At 42.3% G+C, this 21859-nt stretch overlaps 1 protein-coding gene across 2 annotated transcripts in view; it reads right to left on the reverse strand.

Annotated features, from left to right (window-relative positions):
* The window catches only part of LOC308099114 (cytoplasmic phosphatidylinositol transfer protein 1-like), a 52407-nt gene that overhangs the window by 23547 nt on the left and 7001 nt on the right, over nt 1-21859 (reverse strand). For both annotated transcript variants that reach the window (XM_080447716.1, XM_080447717.1), the window contains exons 3-7: nt 14563-14659; nt 13506-13577; nt 13083-13178; nt 12357-12512; nt 3989-4052 (exon numbers count right to left, since the gene is read on the reverse strand). In XM_080447716.1, the coding sequence (XP_080303842.1) occupies nt 3989-4052; nt 12357-12512; nt 13083-13178; nt 13506-13577; nt 14563-14659 (485 nt within the window). The remainder of the gene's footprint in view (nt 1-3988; nt 4053-12356; nt 12513-13082; nt 13179-13505; nt 13578-14562; nt 14660-21859) is intronic.

The raw sequence follows: 21859 nt of genomic DNA on the forward strand, positions 1-21859 counted from the left end.
CACACACGTTTAGTATTACCAGTGGTGTGGAGTAACTAAGTACATGTACTCAAGTACTGTACTTAAAGGGCAAGACCACTTTGGTAGAGGTTTGGGTTGTGTAGTTACCTTGCCATGATGTAACTCCAAAGGTGGACAAGAAATCAAAAATAATTGCTCCATTGATTAGAAATTGATAATTCTAAATTTGCTCCTCATTGACTTACATTGTACCGTAAAACAGCTCTCAAAGTCACTCTTTAAGCACTTAAACGAACACGAACAAAGCTGATTCAGACAGTATAGCACATCACCAAACCCAGTACTGTTTGTTTTTTTAATAAAAATGTTAACTTCCGGCTGATTTTACTATTTGAAGATCCGGATCCGCGAATCCAGTCCGGGTTTTCTTCTTAATAAAAATAGCAAAATCAACAGGAAGTTAACATTTTTATTAAAAAAACAAACAGTACTGGGTTTGGTGAGGTTCTATATTGTCTGAATCAACTTTGTTTGTGTTTGTTTACATGCTAAAAGAGTGACTTTGAGAGCTGTTTATTACTGTACTTGTGAGGATTTTATGAATGATTTTCTTTTTAGGTTTGTTGTCGTTTGTTGTTTCCATTTTTAACCTTAACCCGTAAGCCAAAAATATTCTATCTACGAGCATGCACCACGTCGCACTGTGACGCGTTGTGAGCTTGTAGATCGGCTATTTCCGGCTGCAACAAAACCGCTGGATCCCAGCCACTGCTGATAAGAATTCCCTCAGCTTTCTAATGCTGCCTGACACGAGACACACACACAGTCACACACACACACACACACACACACACACACACACACACACACACACACACACACACACACACTACATAAAAGCATAAACAAATACAGCCGTAAAAGTGGTGGAAAGTAACTACTGTAAGTACATTTACTCAAGTACTGCACTTAAGTACAATTTCAAGGTACTTCACATGTCTTGAGCATGTCATAGTCGTCATACTTTATCTTTCTACCTCACTACAACTCAGAGGCAAATGTCCTACTTTTTACTCCACTTACAATTACTTGAGAACTTTAGTTACAAATGACTCTACAGATCTACAGATTTAGATTATTAATAATCCTAGTATTAGAGCCCAGGGCCAGGGCCATGGAGTGCCGGGTCTCACAGCAACACCACTAATCCAACCGGGTCCACACACTTGGTACAAATATTGCTCAGTACTCTGGCTAGGACACTAAGTATGCTTTCAACACCTTCAATGTACTTACACGTTGTGCAATTTGTATGAAAGTTCAGTATTGCGTCACATTTTTGGCCGTTATGGCCGCGCTACCATGTGTGTGTGTGTGTGTGTGTGTGTGTGTGTGTGTGTGTGCCCACCCAATTGAGCCCTTGCCCCGCTGCTGAAAGACGGACCTAAAAATTATAATAATCCGATTTCTCCGCTTAACCTATTTAGAACGGGAAAGAATCTGTGGATTCACATTTTTATCTCAAATCTTTGCTTCTGGGGGTTCTACAAATGTCTTCTAAATCCTAACAGTTTAAAAAAAAAACGTATGTTGCTATAATATCAGCGGTTCTCAAACTTTTTTCATGTCAAGGTCCACCCAAAATTATATGTATTTGGCCACGGACCCCCATCTCAAAATATGTTGTTCCAGGGACCCCCCACAGAAGCACAGATCGGAGTTCAATTGTTTTGCTTTAAAATATACAGTATATATATTCAAAGATTTGCACAGATTATTTTGCAGATCTACAAGCTCATTCAAAGGAGCTTTATTGGCATGAGAAAACATACATTGCCAAAGCAAGTGTCAAAATATAATAAAAACTGTTGAAAATGTACAGTTGGAGGGGGTACAGCGTTGTGTTAAACAGAGCTATGTCACATTGCGTCGTCATATACATGTTATATGTACCAGGTATAAAGATTTTTGAGACAAATAGCAGCAATCTTTTGCAGTCACTTTGGGACAAATTTTTTCCTCAAAACTATTTAAATAATATACAAAACAAAGCCTTTGATTTAAAATGTGTTTCAAGGGAGCTCTGTTTATATGTGCAGTAGGTCTAGAGGTCTATACTCGGGACGCTCATGCAAATTTGTGTTTAGAGCCGCTGTGATTAATCGCTCATTGCTTAACAAAAGATGACTGGGGTGGGCAAGTGGGCAATTCATGCCCTCAACAACAACACCTCAGTTAGGCTACACAACAAACAAAATGAGTCACCAAAAAAAGTTCTATGTCTCCTAGCATTTCAGAAAGATTTCACTGAATTGTTTGAACTACTATTAAATTATACACAAGTGCACCTCAAGCCCCATTGTCTCATGCTGTAGTACACTATAATTGACAGAGAAGGACGTGGGCTTTTGGTTGCACGTGCTTGAACATTATTTGAGTTATTAACTTTGTTTGCTGTTGTAGCTAATCGCAATTTTAAAATGACTCACTACCATTGCTCACTACATCTAAACACTACACTACTACTCTACTTTTGCCTAGGGTGACTGACCAGAGGTCCCCGTTTGGCTCGGGATTGTCCCGCTTTCAAGCTGCGTGTCCCGAGTCCCGACAAACATCTCTAAAACACTAACATGTCCCGGTTTTCAACATTCACTGCGAACTTGTCCCGGTTTTCGCCGGAATTACTCTAAGTGCACGGCCACACCGCACTTTTGTTCTAACTATGGGGCGGAATCTGCCAATGCTTTTCCAATGTGAATGGCATGGTTTGATGGTCGCTGGCGCAGCGGTCCAGGCACCTTGGCTCAATGTAGCCTGACAGCGCATCGCGGGTTCGAGTCCCGATCCCAACGGCCTTTGCTGCATGTCACTCCCCCATCTCTCTCTCCATTTCCTGTCAGCCTACTGTCCTATCCATAAAGGCATAAAAGTTAAAAGCCACCCCCCCAAAAAAAAATCTTTAAAAAAACAAATGCATTGGGCGTCTGAATTCAACGCTAAGGCTGACGTTGCCTGTATGCAACACCTACTGTGTGGTGTGTATACATGTGCTCGTGCATGAACGTGAATGAATGGCTGCGCGCGTGCACGACGAACGTGCACATTGACTTAAGGGTCCCGGTTTGAGGGGCTGAATTATGGTCACCCTACAGTTTTGCCCCGATAACACAACACTGCTAACCACACAGAAATTGTTCACACGCCCAAAGGGCGCTTTTTTCTAGTTAATCAAATTGCAATCTGGGAACCCATCGCCAACTGAAAATGAAAAACAGCGCCCTCTGCTGTTTGTTCTATGTCTGTTGGCTCTGGGCGGACGATAACGTAACACCAGAGCACAAGGAAACCGGTGTTTGTGATGCGCCTTCAGCGCATCACTTCCGGTTGGTGCGACTATGTTTTCATTCCCACTAACAATATTTCTACACGGAACACTAACACCACTTCTCCCAGAGAACATGGATCGTTTTGGTTATAAGCCCACTTGTTTCTATGATGAAAGAGTAAGTTAAAATGTGAATATATTTCCGTGGTTTTGTCTGCTCCGCGGACGCTATTGTTAAATTAGTTTCGGTTTGTTTCGAGGGGGAAAGATCGACGGACATGTGAATCCCGCCCACTACATGTGATTGGGTAAAGCGCGGCCTGCTTCCTGATCTGAATGCGCACTCGTTATGACGAACCTCCCCGACAGATTCCAACGCAGTGCAGAAGCTGTTCTTGAGAGATTAATCAAATTGTGAATCAAGCAGCTGTGACGCTGTGTACAAGTATAAAACAGAGCTTAAGTGGTTAACGATCAATGATTAATAGTCCAATAACATGTGCGTATATGATTGCGATGCGACATGTTGTAAGCTTGTAGATCTGCTATGCTATTTGTCCATAGACTAAGTATAACGTCTCTGTCTGTAAACTTCATATGTCCAAAACTGTACAAGTACCTCAAAACAGTACATGAGTAAATGTACTCAGTTACTTTCCACCACTGACTACAACAACAGGCACATGGAGTCATACTTACGATACCATTCATCCACCCAGGCAAACGCCTGTCTGTGTCCCACCAGCAGTATGTCTCTGATCACCTGATAGAGAGACACAGAGAGAGAGACACAGAGACACAGAGAGAGAGACACAGAGAGACACAGAGACACAGAGACACAGAGAGAGAGAGAGAGAGACACAGACAGACAGACAGACAGACAGACAGACAGACAGACAGACAGAGTGAGAGAGAAAGAGAGAGGGGCAGAGAGAGAGAGAGAGAGAGAGAGAGAGAGAGAGAGAGACACAGACAGACAGACAGACAGACAGACAGACAGACAGAGTGAGAGAGAAAGAGAGAGGGGCAGAGAGAGAGAGAGAGAGAGGAGGCAGAGAGAGAAAGAAAGAAAGACAGAATTATTAGGTGAGAAAGCTGAATTGAAGGTTCAAGGTCGGCAGCAAAATATCATGTAGCAGCCTGCCACAAATGAGGGACAATGGGTGAATACTAATAGTCTACTACACTTAAATTAACTAATGTCATTTTTTCCCTTTCTTATCTTGTCTGTATTATTTGTTCTGAATACGTATTATTATTTTTGTATCATTCTGTATGTCATTAGTGCTTTGGCAATATGAGAATGCTTATCATGCTAATACAGCATTTGATTTGAATTGAACTGACAGAGACAGAGAGACAGAGAGAGAAAGAAGGGTGGGAGTGAGATATATATATAATTTCTTTAACCAGTGGTTCTCAACCTTTTCAGGCCGTGTCCCCCCAAAATAATCATATTTGAACTGGGGACCCCCCACCCTGATAAGCATTTGGAATGTAGGAGTTGAGGCATTACATTTATTCCTAGCCTGGCATTGGCCAGACTGATAACGGGGATTCACTCTCACGTTCCTCCCCGGTATCAGTCTGGACTTCGGCCCATAGGGAGCCAGTATGAGAAATCAGAAAATGATCTGGCCAATCAGTGACTGCGTTTCAACTGCTGTCCGTACAACAGCGAAAAGCATAAAAATAAATGTTCTGATTTCTCATACTCGCTCACTATGGGCCGAAGTCCAGACTGATACCGGGGAGGAACGTGAGAGTGAATCTACGTTATCAGTCTGGCCAATGCCAGGCTAATTTATTCCTTCCTTCCTTGGCCCCGTCATTTTCTCCCTCTACACCAAATCTCTCTGCCAAAATCGCCGATTTAGATCTGCTATTTTCGCCAAATGTACGTCTATTACGATATGCCAGAGGTGTACCAAGGTTCCTATGGTTCATTTGACTTGATGAATGATGTGTCATTTTAAATGAACTCGTATGGTTCATGTTTCTATTGTTCTGTACTTAGGAACCTTGGCTATCATGTGTTGTGGTGAATGGGGTTGATTGGGGACTAATTGGGAGAAGTTGTTTATACCATTAGAGTGCCGCGCTATGAGCTTGTAGATCTGCTATTTTTGAAAAATCGTGAAAATGTGTGCAAATCTTTGAATATATATATTTTCAAAGCGATTTTTTATAATTTTTTTAATATAATTTTTATCCCACGATTTTGTAACCCCATTTTTTACACCCAGTGCCAATCTCTATGTAATCCTGGGCACTACACTCCCTCTGCCAACCTAGGGAGGCCAGGGCCGAGCTCATGCCTCCTTCAATGCATGAGAGCCAACTGACCTTCTTGTCACCTGACAGAGGAGAGTTTCCCTGGTTGGACGTAGCGCATGGAAGGAACACATTATTCCAACCAGTTCCTTTCCCCTCCATCAGGCGCCCCGGCTGGCCAGGGGGAGGCAGTATAGTGACCAGGATAACTGCATGTGTTTTTGTGAGGGTACCTACCCTAGGAGACACGGGGAGAACATACAAACTCCACACAGAAAGGCCATTTCGCCAACCCCACCTAGGGTATGGGCACTGATGACGCGGAGGAGAGAACACGCCCCCAGCGCCCACAGCGTCCCCTGCGGGAATCGAACCCAGGACCTTCTAACTGTGAGGCGACAGCGCTACCGACTGCGCCAAAGCGAACATTTTTAACTAAGATCTTTGCTTCTGGGGGTCCCTGGAACAACATATTTTGAGATGGGGGTCCGCGGTCAAATACATATCATTTTGGGGGTCCTTGACATGAAAAAGTTTGAGAACCACTGGTTTATACAGCAGTTTCATAAGGTTAGCGTAAAGGCAGTGGTATTTTTACTTCAATGTACAGTATATATACGGAGAAAAGCGAAGGCCGCTTTCTCGTGGGTGTCAGGAGGCGGAGCCTGCAAGAAGCAAAGCGTCAAAGTTGAGAAACGTGGGCCGGACAGTTGGCGTAACCGTCTGGGCACCTAGGGCTGGTAATCCAGCCTGACAGCGTGTCGTGGGTTCGACTCCCGATCCCGACAACCTTTGCTGCGTGTCACCCCCCCCCCCCCCTCTCCCGTTTTCCTGTCAGTCTACTGTTCCTATCAATAAAGGCAGAAAAAAGCCACTTTTCCACCGCTGCTGCTGTGTAGTGAGGTAGAGAGGCAGCCAACCAGAAGCGTGCTGTGCTCTCAAGTAGGCGTGGACTAGGCGTACACACTCAACACCACAGAAATGGACGGGAGCGTATGCATGTTCCCTGGGGTCCCCATAAACCTAACCCTAACACTATTCCCCCAATCAACCATTCCCCCAATCAATGGCATTTCTATCTCTGGGACCCCAATTTATATTGTAAAATCAAATTTGTACTCTTTGAGTTACAGACCTCTAAGGGTCAATTTGGTTCCTACTTCCTAACTATCTATCATTTAGCTGGGGACCCCCTGGAACTTCCTCAAGGACCCCTGGGGATTCCCGGACCCCACTTTGAGAACCAATGACATAGATGACCCCAAACGGACTACTGTACGGGAGTATCAAATATTGATAACGTTTTAAACTAGCAGTTGTAGGTGTGAAATTAATCAAAATTGAGCAACTAAACAACCTATTTCTTACCTAAGAGATGAGCATAGATAGAGTGTTTTGTCAGTTCCTCCCCTCCCCTCCCTCCCTCCCTCCCTCCCTGTCTGTGAGCTCTCCTGTCGGCTGCAGCTGCTGGCTTTGATCCTCTGGGAGCAGCGGAGCTCTCGCTGGACGACAGCTAGCTCATTCACAAGGGTCACTCATACCTCGGGACACTCTCGTTTTATTGCATTTCGTGAATGTCTAGCACTGCGGACATTTTGCTGGTGTGAGTTTAGGTATGTGTAGTACAAGTTATTGCGGCTGTATCTAGGCTGTTCAAAAAGCCACGAGGAGCTAAACATGGAAGTTAAAACACGCACGCACAAGAACTCAGGTTCACTCCAATCCTACAAAACGCTTTCTGTGGAACGGTAAAGATTTGATTTTGAGTTATAGTGAAGGTTAGGGTTAGGTTTAGATTTAGGCATGTACCCTGTATAGCATCTGTCAGGGTTAAAGGTAAGGATTAGATTAGGTTATGGTTAAGGTTCATTTAAGCATGCATAGTACCTGTTAGGGTTAGGATTAGATTAGATCAGTTATGGTTGAGGCTAGGGTAAGAGGATATGGCATTAACCCATTAAAACCGTGAAAACATCCGTGTCATTTTAGATTTTAGCGTTGGTAAAAAAATAGCAGATCTACAAGGTCACAGTAGATCTGCTATTTTTGAACATATTTGAAAAATCTTGAAGGTGTGAGAACTACAGATTTAGGAGGCATTTGTCGAATTTTAAAGTAATGTCCTGAAAATTTAGCAAAACAAGCGTGTGAGTGTGTGCGTGAGTACGTGCGTGCGTGTGTGTATGTGTCCTGGTGGTCTCCATGTTTCACAATGCAGCAGAAGGCCGCGGTTGTGTTTTGAGAGACTTTAACAAGGGAAGCTCGCTCCACTTGTGTTTTACTGGCCCCCGGAGCTAAAAGTGGAGCATAGCTTGTAAAACAAATTCCCACTTTATAATGTTACACATCACTAACACAGTCTGTAAAAATTTGGCATATTTTATTTGATTGAAATTCTCTTGTAAAGGCTCGGCCGCTTATGTCTGCTCATGCCTGGCTGACATTTTATTGGCTCGACTCGGAGAGTGAGTACGTTCTAGATGATATCCTCTCTGCTTGAAACAGGTAGGTGTCTTTCTGTCTGTCTGTCTTCTTGTCCAGTGGTTCTCAACCATTTCTGGATCGGGGTCCACTAGAAAATCTCAAAAGCGTTCGCGGTAGGGTAGCACGGGTCCTCCCGGAACTGAAGACACAAGCCAAGAAATGAGCCGGTTCGAGGCCAAAATATTGACTTGTCTCTCCAATTGCCGCAAGTCTCGGTCGGATCCATTTGAAATGGATGGACCCGTATGGACCCGTGAGGACCCGACGACCAGCTTATTATTATTATTATTATTATAAACTCTTTAACCTTCGGTTTTAAAATGAGACATGTGTGTTGTAATTACGCTCCTAAATCCATATCACCTGCCACATTTAAACACAGCCAAACTCAAGCGCACTGCACTGCTGCTGAACACCATGGATGTTTTTTTAGCAGGTGAAACGCAAACAAAAGCCACCGGGGAAGATACAAGTTGGAACGTCATCTGTGTGGAGCATGTTTATGGACATAATATGCGGGGACGGGCGGTATAAAGTCAGCGCAAATGTTCACCGTCTGTCTGCAACACAGAGCAGAACGCATGCGACGCAGCTCGTCTGTGATTACTCTGTTAGGGGTATCTTTTTTTAGTTGGTGGGAACTCTGCCATCCACTTTTTATAGTTATAGTGCTTAGTGTGAACGGCCTTTAAATGTTGCTTTTTGAAACAGGTGTCTCTGTGTCTGTCTGTCTCAGTCCTTCTGTATTATGTTGTTTGTGAAACAGGTGTGTGTGTGTGTGTGTGTGTGTGTGTGTGTGTGTGTGTGTGTGTGTGTGTGTGTGTGTGTGTGTGTGTGTGTGTGTGTGTGTGTGTGTGTGTGTGTGTGATGTTGTTTTGGGAACAGGTGCACTGCCACCAGCACCAACACCTGAGGCCAGGGGAGCTGCTGCTAATGGACTGAGAATGGACTCAACAACCCAGTGCTTTTCAAAGCGGGGGGGGCGCGGCCCCCAGGGGATGCCAGGGGGTGCCAATCAGAAAGGAGAGGCGAAGAAACAAAATAACATCTACAGTATATACGTATATTCCTATTTCAATCAAAAGTTTGAGCTGGTCATTGTCCTACATTAAAATTGGCTAATGGGAGAGCGGGCCGACCTCTGACTCAGCCATAACCATATAAGGAATTCCCAATGCAGCTACGCCCAAATATGGAGTGTGTTGTCTAACCTCCATGTGTAGTCTCGGCATCATCACGCAAACAAATCAGTCAGCTCCATATATGGGCCCAAAAGGGGGCATGCCCATATATGGGCATATACTGACGACATCAGCGATACATAATATTAATATGCAGCGGCAAGGACTCCAGGGAGTGCGGTGGCCGCCATAGTGTTGGTTCGGATATCCAGTTGTCCAGAACCGCCGATCCAACAGATATGCTCATATATGGGCATGCCAATATATGGGCATATACTAATGACATCAGAGATCTCCATATATGGGCATAAAAAGGGACACAGACAGATGGGTACAACGGGTACTCTGACAAAGCTCCCCGACACCATGGCTCAGACTTGAGTCAAGAGTAGGTTGGCTATTTCTGGCATTTTCTTATCTTCTTAAAGCCATTTGACAATAAATAGCCAGAGAGTCTACAGCTATATGGGATGGAAAGGATTGGGGAAGCCCTGGCCTGCACCAACCCCACAGCCTCACTGAGCATTCATATTTATTTATTCCACGGCTCCACCTGTAGCAGCTGCCTAAATCACATGAACAAAGGTTCAAATACACACAAACACTAGTTTATCTGAAACGTGTTCGGGTAAAATTAGCCTGGGCTAACTATAGCCAACTGTAGCCCCTCCCCCACATCAAAAGGGTTACTTAGGTTCAGGGTTACTTAGGTTCAGGAGGTTACTACAGTAGGGTAGACTAATATAACTTTTATTTTAACCACTTGAACCCCAGCGTCCATATTCTGGGGGGGGAATATCCGCCCCAAAGTTACGTAATACTGCCTTAATAAAAGTTACGCATTGCAGCTTTAAAGCATGACTTGTGAATTAATTAAAATCGAGCAACGATTACACTGGGAAGAATAAATTGAAACTCAGAAAGACAACAACAACAACAACAAAAAGCCACAGCAAGGTAACAGAGTAATTGGAAATAAGCAAAGCTGCCACAGTCGAGAACATGAAGAGACAAGGAGGGAAGGAAGCAGGATGTTTTGTTCCTTCCACGGTATAAAGGAGGATTCAATGCAAAGCCAGGTCTGTTTGGTGCTCTGAGAATTCTAATGAGTTTGTGCTGCTGCTACACCGCTATCAGCCCAGCCTATCCTTACTGCTAGACTGAACTAAACGTCACTGTATGTGACAAGCCGTGTATGTGATGTTAGCACTGGCTTTGGGGGGGTTGGGGGGGGTGAAGTGACAGTGAAGTGACGATTTAATGACGTTTAAGACCTTTTTAATACCTAAAAAATTCATGAAATGATAAAAGACCGTTACTGCATCAAAAGCAATCAACAAACTATACTATTAAAAAAATGGTGAAACATTTTGCCAAATTGTCAAATATTACGTAAGCAAAAATTGTGAAAATAGCTGATCTACATGCTCACAACGCCTCGCAACGTGAGGCATTGTGAGCTTGTAGATCGACTATTTTCACAATTTACATGTGTGGAACCGGGTCAAACTAAATGTAAAGCGTCAGGGTGGGTGCATCAGTTCAAATATGATTATTTTGGGGGTCGCGGCCTCAAAAGGTTTAGAACCACTGGCTCACACTATACGCTTATGTTCACATTATATGCTTACAAAAATGTTTAATTTGACAACTTTATTGACAATAGTCAATTTATGAGATATATTGTATATATGAGATATATGAGAACCTTGTATGTCCATGCGTATTGTAAGTCTAAACTATAAAATTGTTAATGGATAGTATTATATACTGTGTGGGCATATCGGTCGGACTGGTGAGAATTTAAATTGATTTAATACAAAATGTATCGCGATGCAAACAGCAGGAAATAAAAGAAGAAAATGGAGGATCTTTGTAAGCGAATTGATAAAAAAAAAGAGTTTTCAGTCATTTGCTACTGTATTGAAAAGAGGATAAGAGAAAACACAGTATTGTAAAAAAAAAAAAAAAAAGAAGAAAATATTGGATTTGTGTAAGAAATAAATCATTTTTGTCTGGAAACTAATTTTGGGTTTGAAAAATCATATCGTGAACCTAGTATCGTGATTTGAATCGTATCGCGAGTTGAGTGAATCGTTACATGCCTAGTCGGGCGGTTCTCGAGATGTACTACGGACAGTTATGCACGCACACGAGATTTAGAAAATGTATAGAAGGATGAAAGGATTTACAATTTATAACTTATTAATAGCTTAATAGCTTTCTAACCATTGAGAACATTCAGAGACTGACACCAAACTAAGTTTTTTTGGGGGGGAAAGCAAAGCACTTCAAAGTGTTTAGCAAATGTTTATCAAATCAAAGCAAAATCCTCGTGTTTGATACGCTTTCACTTCCACTTCCTCCTGATGGGAATCTATTGATTATCTTCATGCCAGAGGCTTACGAGCAGCATATCCACAACTCCTGCCAACCACTTCTGTCTCTCTTCAAAAGGTCCGACAGACTGAAGAAATAAAATATCCAAATCATGAAGGAGACGTGCCGTCAACAAACCCAATTACTTTAAAAAAAAAACGTGTTACTTTCCAAACTGTTCTGTTAGCACGTCACCAAATATTTACAAGCTTATTTCTAATGCAAACTGGAAGAAATGTATAGCCAGTACTTTGTTGAAAACCACTTAAACCCCATACATACAGTATATGGTACTGTATGTACATTTATTTTTTGAATTTTTAGTTTTTTTAAATAAAATAATTTAAAAAATCAAATAAATGAAAAACGTAATTGAAAAAACACAGCCCCTCACGTATTAGAAGGTCAGTCAGTCACCAGAACCAATGACAGGTGTTTTCAATTAATCTAACATGGTTAAAATTTCTATAGGAAGGGGTGTGTCTGATAAAATAAATATCAAATATCTAAATACTGAATCAAGCAAATTCAAAACTCTCTGGGGTGTTCACAAACGCCAGAGTGGAAGTTAAAATGACCCCAAACATGTTTGAAAGTGAAATATCCCTTTAAGCGCCATTTTGAAAAGGGTTAGATTTAGCTTGTAGATCTGCTATTATGATTAATAGTCTGGCCTCCCAGCACTGCCATAGTACTGTACATCTTCAAAGCTCACGACCACAGTGGGGTTTGTTTGTTGTGTATCTAACCTTGTGTACAAAGTGCTCCACCCGCGTCTGCAGGCCCCACACTTCAAACTGCACCCCGACCAGCTTGTAGGAGCACATGACGGGCTGGGCGCTCCGCCTCCAGTCCTCCAGCAGGGGGCCCCGGCCTGTCCTCGCCGAGGAGAAACACCGCAGGTCCTACGCACACGCACAGAATTTACATTGCCAAAGCAAGTGTCAAAACAAAAAAAACATTTTTTTTTAAAGTATACAGTTGGAGGGGGTACAGCATTGTGTTAAACAGAGCTATGTCTCATTGCAACGATATACATGTTGGCAAGGGCAAAAGCTTTTTTGAAACAAATAGCAGCAATCTTTTGCAGTCACTTTTGGGATCATTTGCAGCATTTTTCCAAAAAAAATATTAATTATAAAAAATAGCATACAAAAAGCCTCAGTTTTTTGTTTAAAGGTAGCAGCTCTGTTTATATGTGCAGTATTAGGTCTATGTCAGAGGGCCACTGTTTTGCTCGCTGTGCGTGAAAAGTTCCGCCCCCCCACCACACACCCCCCCCCAACAGGAAGACTGTATCGCATCACAAATGTATGAAATATATTCATTCATATTAAAACTGCCACTGTTGAAGCACAAAATGACTGAGTCAATGTCGTTTCCCCGCACAGAAAATATCACTTAATAATACAGAAAACGATTGCGAGTTGCTCTTATCCGTCATAAACGCCCAGGAGGGCAGACGTTATCGTCACCTCAGTGCTGTTGAAGTGTCTCTCAGGGTAGGGGTCGTAGGCGATGTCCAGGTAGTCTACTTCTACCTTCTTGTCTGCTTTCTCTGCTGCAAACAACTGGAAACAACACAAAATAGCTAAAGCAAACTGCTGTAAACAACAATCCAAAACACCTTGAGGACTGAACACCACGATTAACTACTTTAAACCCGGCATCGTTCATTTTGACGACATTATAGGGAAAAGGATCTAGACGCTTTAGAAATGCTTTTTGGGGGAGAAAAACAGTGAACAGATCATTTTTCTGAGGATTTAAACCACACCATGGGACATGTGGACAGTGGTTAGACTTATTTGACAAGGTAAATACCTCTTAACGTTATAGCAACAAAGGCTGAACCGAGAAATCACACAGAAGACACAGACTTAAAGAAATATCCTTACATCTTCGTTGTCTCCACAGTTGTCTTCATACTTGGTTTCAATGTGGATGGAGAACTTGGGAAAGAAGGAACACTGGGTGGAGAAAGAAAGAATATTCTGTCTCATTATTTATGACTGAAATACACAAAAGGTTTCAATTGATGGTACTGTATATAAAATAAGGCCAAACTAAAATGTCAACCTTGATAGGCCTATCTGAAAATGATCGAGTAGGTGGCATAAAAGTTTTATTTATCCAGCCTCACAGCTTCGCCAGCCCTCACCCAAGGCAAGGATTCCCCAACTTTTCAGCTCGATAAATATGGTGTCGCCCAGTCCCCGCAACCCAAACGTACAACAATACGTTATGAAGTACCATTTCAAAACTTAGCCAATCTACAAGTTCACTCGTGAACTCAGGAGGAGCAAGGCATGTCGCTTTTGGATGTAGGTAGGCTATTTCCACCGTTTAGATTTTTTTTAAATGTATTGTTCTTCCTTTTGGGAAATTGAAATTCTTTAAGACAATTTTGTGGACATTTCTGGGGAGTATGTTGTTGTTTTGTTTAGTTTAGTTTAATTGTAAATGATTGTCGGGGGAAAAAGGGATATTTACTCACTAGTCACTACCCATACAAATGGTTCTGCAAGACCCAAAAATGGGTCCCGACCCACTGTTGGGAACCACTGACCTAGCTAAGGGTTATAGGGCAGATACACCTGCCCTTGGTTGTGCAACAACGAATGCCTGGGTGATAATTTGTATAAATGACACTCACTGTGAAGTCTTCAGGTACAGCCAAGCCCAGAGCACACCATGAAAGAGAGAAGACATGTCATCAAGTCATAGTCATCATTTTAACCCATTTTAACCATTTCACTACTACTAACCCTAGACCTCTAAATGCCTAATCCTATCCCCGAGATGAATCTTTCCCCAATTGTAAGCATCGTTTAACCATAAAAACAACCATTTCTCCTGTGAGGACCAGGAGAACAGTCCTCACAAAGTGTATTTCCCAAACGTGGGGTCATTTCGCCCTCACAAGTATAGTAATACCAGTGTGCACACACACACAAACACACCTGTTATGGTGTAGGGGTAGTAATTCCACGACGTTTCTGTTATGTAGAAGATACGAGGTACTACTGCCTGGGCCCAAGATGGAAGCTTGCTGCAAGACAACAAACAAACACACACACACACACACACACACATCGTTAAAGAGTGTTAACTTGAAAATAACACGGGACATGAACACAAATCGCCCACACAATACCTTTTAGACAAGTACACACAAACATGGAACACAGATGTCAAAAACTGACACCAAAAAGTATTCTTGGACAGAACGTGTGCATGCGTAAGACATGCGATGCCTCTCTCTCTCTCTCTCTCTCTCTCCCTCTCCCTCTCTACCTCTCTCTCTCTCTCTCTCTACTAGTGTTGATTTTGACAGCTAAATTTTGATTTAGTTTTAGTCAAAGTCTTTTGAATCAAATTCCATTTAGTTTTAGTCACATTTTAGTCATCTGAAATGTTTTAGTTTTTGTCTACTGTAAATTTCGGACTATAAGCGCGACTTTTTTCCCAATTTTTCGACCCTGCGGCTTATATAACGGTGCGGCTTATCTATGGATTTTTACAGCTAACGGCCACTAGGGGACCTCCTAAATCTATGGATTTTACACCCGCGGCTTATAGTCCAGTGCGGCTTATATATGTACAAATCATTCAATTTAGCTGCTGCGGCTTATATTCAGGTGCGGCTTATAGTGCGAAAATTACGGTAGTTTTAGTCGACTAAATATCATAAGATTATAGTCCAAATCTACAGTTGATTTAGTCGACTGGCGGTGCCTTGATGGCGTCGTAATGGCTGATTTTACACTTGGTCGCACGCTGAAAATAGCCGATCTACAAGCTCACAACGCGTCGCAGCGCGACGCGTTGTGAGCTTGTAGATCGGCTATTTTCAGAGCGCAACCAAACATAAAATGACTCGTCTTTGAGTTCTACTGGATCTCTTCTCCACCCGTCCCTCACTAACATTTTAGTCTAGTTTTTATTTGTTGACGAAATTGTCAATATATTTAGTCTTAGTTTTAGTCATCGTATCTTAGTTTTTATTTCGTTTTTATTTCGTTTTCGTCAGTGAAAAAAGGTAGTCGACGAACATTTTTCAAAATCAACACTGCTCTCTACCTCTCTCTCTCCCTCCCTTTCTCCCTCTCTCTCTCTCTCTGTGTTTTGTTCATGTGTCTGACACACACACACACACACACACACACACACACACACACACTCCTCAATATAGCATTGACACCAGGAGAAGACATGAAGTCTGCATCGTGTTTCCCCTCGCCGCGGGGGGGCTCACATGGGAACCTGCTGTTCACTGTAAACAACAAGCTCGTTGGTGACCTTGGCCGTGTGTCCGAATGGACGTGTGGGATGTTGTCACTGTAAACAACACATTTTTTGACATCAACAAGGCGGGGGCGGGTCTAATGGCGCTGTGGCTTCCGTGCGCGGAGCTATGTCGTCGTCGGGCGGAATTTAACCCTTGTATGTCCAAAACAGTTCCTTTTTGGCATTAATTAACCCATTAAGACCTGAAGCCGATTCTACAAATGTCTTCTAAATCCCAACAGTTTTCTGAAAAAATGTATGTTTCTATATCAGTGGTGATCAAACTTTTTCATGTCAAGGACCCCCTAAATTATATGTATTTGGCCGCTGACCCCCATCTCAAAATATGTTGTTCCAGGGACCCCCCGGAAGCAAAGATTTGAGTAAAAACTTCAAACATTTTCACGATAAAAAAAAAAACAGATCTACAAGCTTGTATGAGCTTGTAGATCTGCTGTTTTTGAATAGCCAAAGTGTAAAATAATGCTTTTTAGCTCAAAGCAAAAAGTGACACGGATGCGTTCCAGGTCTTAATGGGTTAATTAACTCATTCCCTGCCTAGAACGACTAAAACGACTTTTGTCCTTTAAGCCCCCTCTGCCAAGAACGACTAAAACGTTTTTTTTTTTTTTCTTATTTATTTATTTATTTTCTAACCCAAAGACCAAGGATATATGATTTGTTGAAGATCTAGACTCCCATCCACTTCCTTGTTAACTTAAAACTTAAACATTTTGTATCTCGGCTCCTGAGTACTTTTTTTTTTTAATTAAAAATCTCTGGCAGTGGGCAAACGCAAAAAAATAAAGTTCTGGCAGTGAATGAGTTAAGTATGGCATTCATTTACGGAAAAAAACTAAACAAAACAAGTTGAAACAACTTTCAACAACTTGAGAAAGTACGGAGATACAAGGTTTCTGCCTGACAGCAACGACATAATATCTGAAGGAAAGACAGCAAATCCCCCCACCCTCACTCATTTCAATGAAAGTTGCTCTGACTTCCAGTAAACAACGTTTTAAAAAGTTAAACATTTTCAAAAAAAGTACAAAACATACTGTGTATGAGGAAACAAAATTCAGTTGCCTGTCTGCAGCCTGACTTCCTTGGCCTACTGGCAGCGTGCAGAAGAAAATGTGCCGCTGATCGTGGTACAGTGGTTTCAGAGACACAAAGCAGCCCCTGGATTACAACAGTACTACTGCTGGACGATTGGGTTGTTGAGATCCTCCTCCTACAAATCCTTCTTTTTTTTTTACAATTTATTTTTGCTCTTTTTATGCCTTTATCATAGGACAGTAGGCTGAGAGGAAATGGGGAGAGAGAGAGATCCGGGGGGGTAACACACAGCAAAGGAATCGAACCCGCAACGTCAGGCTATATTGTAGCCTAGGTGCCTGGACCCCTACGCCAGCGGTCCAGGCCGTACTGTGGATTGTTTAACTAGTGGAGCGCTACATCACGAGCATGTGCACACACTTGCGCACACGCACCCGCGAGCAATCGCCGATTGAAATAACGCATCTACAAATGTCCTCTAAATCCTAACAGTTTTCTGAAAAACGTATGTTGATATATCAGTGTCAAGGACCACCCACAATGATATTAGGCCGTGGACCCCCTATCTCAAAATATTTTGTTCCAGGGTCCCCCCCCAGAAGCAAAGATTTGAGTTACAAATGTCGGCTTTAAAAATATATACTGTATATATATATGTCACAGATAAATTGGCATTCCAGGTAAATTGGAAGTGGAGCGCTTGTTTTTAGGCGCGGGGCTGCGAGGCGGCAACAACAAGGAAATAGCAACCAGGGAAAGCAAGCACTGGTCCAGTGGCGCACTTCGATAATCATTGGACTCGCTATCCACTACCACTGGGAGTCTGGGTTTGACTCCCGCTTGGGATATTACTTTTTCAAACAACCGCGGACTTTCGCCGATAAAGTATAGTTTTGGACCATGACGGAGGCGCGCCGACTCAGCAGACCTTGATGCCGAGGAGTCGCGCCCGAGCGCCTCCAGGCGCGAGTGCCCGCGACGACCGGCCGATGGTCTGCTAGTCGACTAAAGCGCCGTCCGAGTTATGTACCGATAGGCACAGAATCGTAAATTCGCCCCCTCGCTCCCTTGTGCTTCAACTGCATGGAATAAGGCTGTGTGTGTGTGTGTGTGTGTGTGTGTGTGTGTGTGTGTGTGTGTGTGGCTCATGTCTGGCTTTCATTGCCCTCTAGCGTTGATTCTACAGAATTGCCTGGCGGTGAAAACAAGCGCACCTTTTCCAATTTACCTGGAATGCCAATTTACCTGTAACATATATATTCAAAGAAATCTAAAATGACACAGATGGGTTCCCGGTCTTAATGGCTTAAAATCTAGGTAGAGGCACGCATGTCCATGCATGTGTGTGGGGGCGCGCGTGAAGCTCAAACAACTAGTTGGAGCGATGCCCCAACGCGCTCCACCGCGCCCCACCTCCAGTACACCTCCAGTACACCTCCAACCAAAAGTTTCATTTACACAATACATGGGCAACTGGCGGCCCGGGGGCCGCGGCCCCCACCTTCACTTAATGCGGCCCGCAGGTTAACATCAGAATACTGATATCGATTTCAGCCGTTACGATTCCAAACATGCAAACATGAGCCGCTTTAATTACTTCAGTCTATATTAGTAGCTTAATGACTAGTATTACAATTCTATTGTCTTTTTATGTCCAATGTATTTGTATTTAAGTTCATAAAGTTAACATAAGTATAACTAAATTATAGTAATAATAACTATATTAAATAAAAATGTTACTTTTCATGATTCCAATTTTTTTTTTAAGCAAAAAGAAATTCAGGATTCCAATTCAAAAATAGCAAAAAATAGCCGTTCTACAAGCTCTGCGACGCGTTTTGAGCTTGTAGAGCGGCTATTTTTGCTACTTTTGTGTGACATAGAATGGTAAAGTACGGAGATAAGAGGTTTCTGCCTGACAGTATATTATATGCAATGTGGCCCTCTGGAGTGAGTGTGAAAATAGACCTCTCCATTATCAAAGTTTCCCACCCCTGATTTGCGCAATAAAATCCTGAGAGTTAAGTCACTGTTAACACTCAGGTCACAGGTCTTTGCGGTCGACCTTCATTGATCACTTTAGATGCCATTTCCTCCCACCGGAAAGCTTGTTCATCAACAACACAACCCGAATAAGTGACCTCATCTTTGTTTTGTGATTACATAGTGACCGACTCTGACCACAAAGCCCTGGGTCTTACCCCCGGGGGGCTTATCTACTATAGTTGAAGGGCCCTAAGCAGTGTTAGGAAATGTTGATAGCTTTATGGGCAGTTTTTAGCCGGTGTAACCCAGTACTAGCGGTTATGGTTACGTTTGGCACTCGTTCTGGTATTTGAGGGATGATCATGTGCCATGCTCTACATTTTATACGCTACTATTAGGTATGATTTACACACCTCTCACGTGCACCTCGTACAGTATGGAATTATACACAGCAGGGGGGTCTTGAACTGGGTTTTCAGGCCAAGGACCCCTGAGCTGAGAGAGAGGTGAATCAGGGACACCCCCACTACATACTCAGACACTCTAGAGGGTCTAAAATATGGAATTCTCTGCCATCACATCTATGGGAGTTGTCTTCTCACCATATGGTCCATATGGTCTGCCTAATATAATATAATAATATTTTCCCTAGATGTTTACTTGTTGTTCCTTTTAGTTTTATTGTTGCAATATGTTTTTTGCCGTTTCTTTCTTTGTTATATTGTCCATATTGGTGTTTTTTTGTTTTGTTTCTTCATCTGTAAAACATGTCTATTAATGTTCAATTTGTAATAGATGTGTATATTCCACATTGATGCAATTTTATGAATGTACAAATATTCCCAGAGAATGCCACTTCTCAAGGGAGGGTTTATAGGGGATTTTCCTTCACATTTTCATATTCTCCTTCACATTTTTACTGAATCTTTGTGTATCATTTTTTAATTATCTTGTAAGTGACAAACACATATTGTATAACAATGTGCTGCAGATTACACTTTTTTCATAGACAGCTTCATAGACGTGTTTGACACTTGACAGCACTACTAGTGTGAATTAAAGTGGTTTTGTTTGTTTGTTAACACATTATCTTTTCTATTGATATGTTGGATTCAGGATGTTAACGTGTACTTTCAGACATTTAACCACTTAAACCCTCGATACTTAGTAAACTTGACCTTTGGCTATGTGATTGATCTGCTCTTTTTATCCCTCTACACCTGGGGTGCCCAGACTTTTTTGACTTGAGAACTACTTTTTTAAATGACCAGCTCAACATAAGATCTCGCTAGTGGACACTTTTTCCCCATTGGCTGGTCCTTTTGCGTGACTTTTTCCTCATTGGCTGGTCATTCAGCCAATGAGGGCTCAATGTCCTCTCAGAATATGGGATCTAAAGACGACCCGCAATACTGTTCGGCCACTGTATGTACAGTACAGTACTGTATCTGCAACCTGGTATACTCTTGTTTTTATAACTTTGTAATGCCACTGACATGTATGCGCAACACTCTCTGAAAACAAAGTATTGTATTGTGGGTTTGAGCTGACAGGCCCTTTCTGATGTCAATCAATAAAGTCACCTTACTCATTTAGTGCCACTGGACGTAAAATACGTCCAATGTAATAAGCCCTGTGCCACAGGATGTAAAATACGTCAACAAATGTTCAGAACCCAAGATATGATGATTTGAAAATGTTCTGCTCCATTCACTTCTTGTTTAACTTCTTACTGAAAAAGGCTGTATCTCGGCTCCTAAGCACTTTTTTTTTACAATTTTGGCTGTGGCACTGAATGTTTTTTTTTTTTACAACGAATTTTGGCCAGTGGCACTGAATGAGTTAATTCAAGTGGTGGTCAAAATAGTTTTAATTCAAGTGGTGGTCAAAAGAGTTTTAATATATTTTTTAGGGGTACTGGTAGGTCGCGATCTACTTTTTGGGCACCCCTGCTCCTACACCAAACCTCTTCGCGAAAACGGCTAATCTACAAGTTTATCGCTTGTTTTGCGGGTGACGTTTCAGGCTTGGTGTGTGTGTGTGTGTGTGTGTGTGTGTGTGTGTGTGTGTGTGTGTGTGTGTGTGTGTGTGTGTGTGTGTGTGTGTGTGTGTGTGTGTGTGTGTGTGTGTGCCTCAAGGTCGCTCCAGCAAGACTCATGGTGCCTGGCCTGCCTTGCCGCCGCAGGGATTGATCGTGTGACCTTTCTGTTACGGGACAGTTACTATACCAACCGCTCCGGTCACCCGGCCCCCTAATACAGCACTTTTTTAACACAATGTCAGACAACTGCAGAATCATCGGGCCGTACAAAGGTCACTCTACAACAAGTTCTCAACCTTTTTTTCATGCCAAGGACCCTCCAGTTTGTTGCATTTAGGCCACGGGACCTGCATTAACCCTTTGTAAAGACCGGGAGCGCATCTGCTGTGTCATTTTAAGATTTATTTGGCTATTCAAAAATAGCAGATCTACAAGCTCATAGCGCGGCACCGAGTGCCGCGCTATGAGCTTGTAGGTCTGCTATTTATTTATTTTTATCGTGAACATTTCTGTACATCTTTGAATATATATATATATATTTTTTTTAAAGCATTGATTGATTGATTGAAATTTTTATTAGGCAAAAGAATGTAAAACAACACAGTTACATTTATAATGCTTTTGTCTAAAAGGTCCGGCCAAAAAAGTCCTTGCGGACTTGTTTCCGTTGGGGTCCTTGAATTAATTTCATAGACATATATAGTAGCAACCAAACAGTTCAAAAATCAACATGAAAATACAGATAATACAGAAAAAATACCACTATGTACAAAAAAAAGCATGAAAAAATACAAAAATATGTACAAAAAAGGGGGGGGGGAGCATGGAAAAATAAAAATTAACTCTGTAGATCTGCTACAAACATTTTTAACTCTG

This window comes from Gymnoscopelus braueri, assembly GCF_963280865.1.
Source record: "Gymnoscopelus braueri genome assembly, chromosome: 13".
NCBI lineage: Eukaryota > Metazoa > Chordata > Actinopteri > Myctophiformes > Myctophidae > Gymnoscopelus > Gymnoscopelus braueri.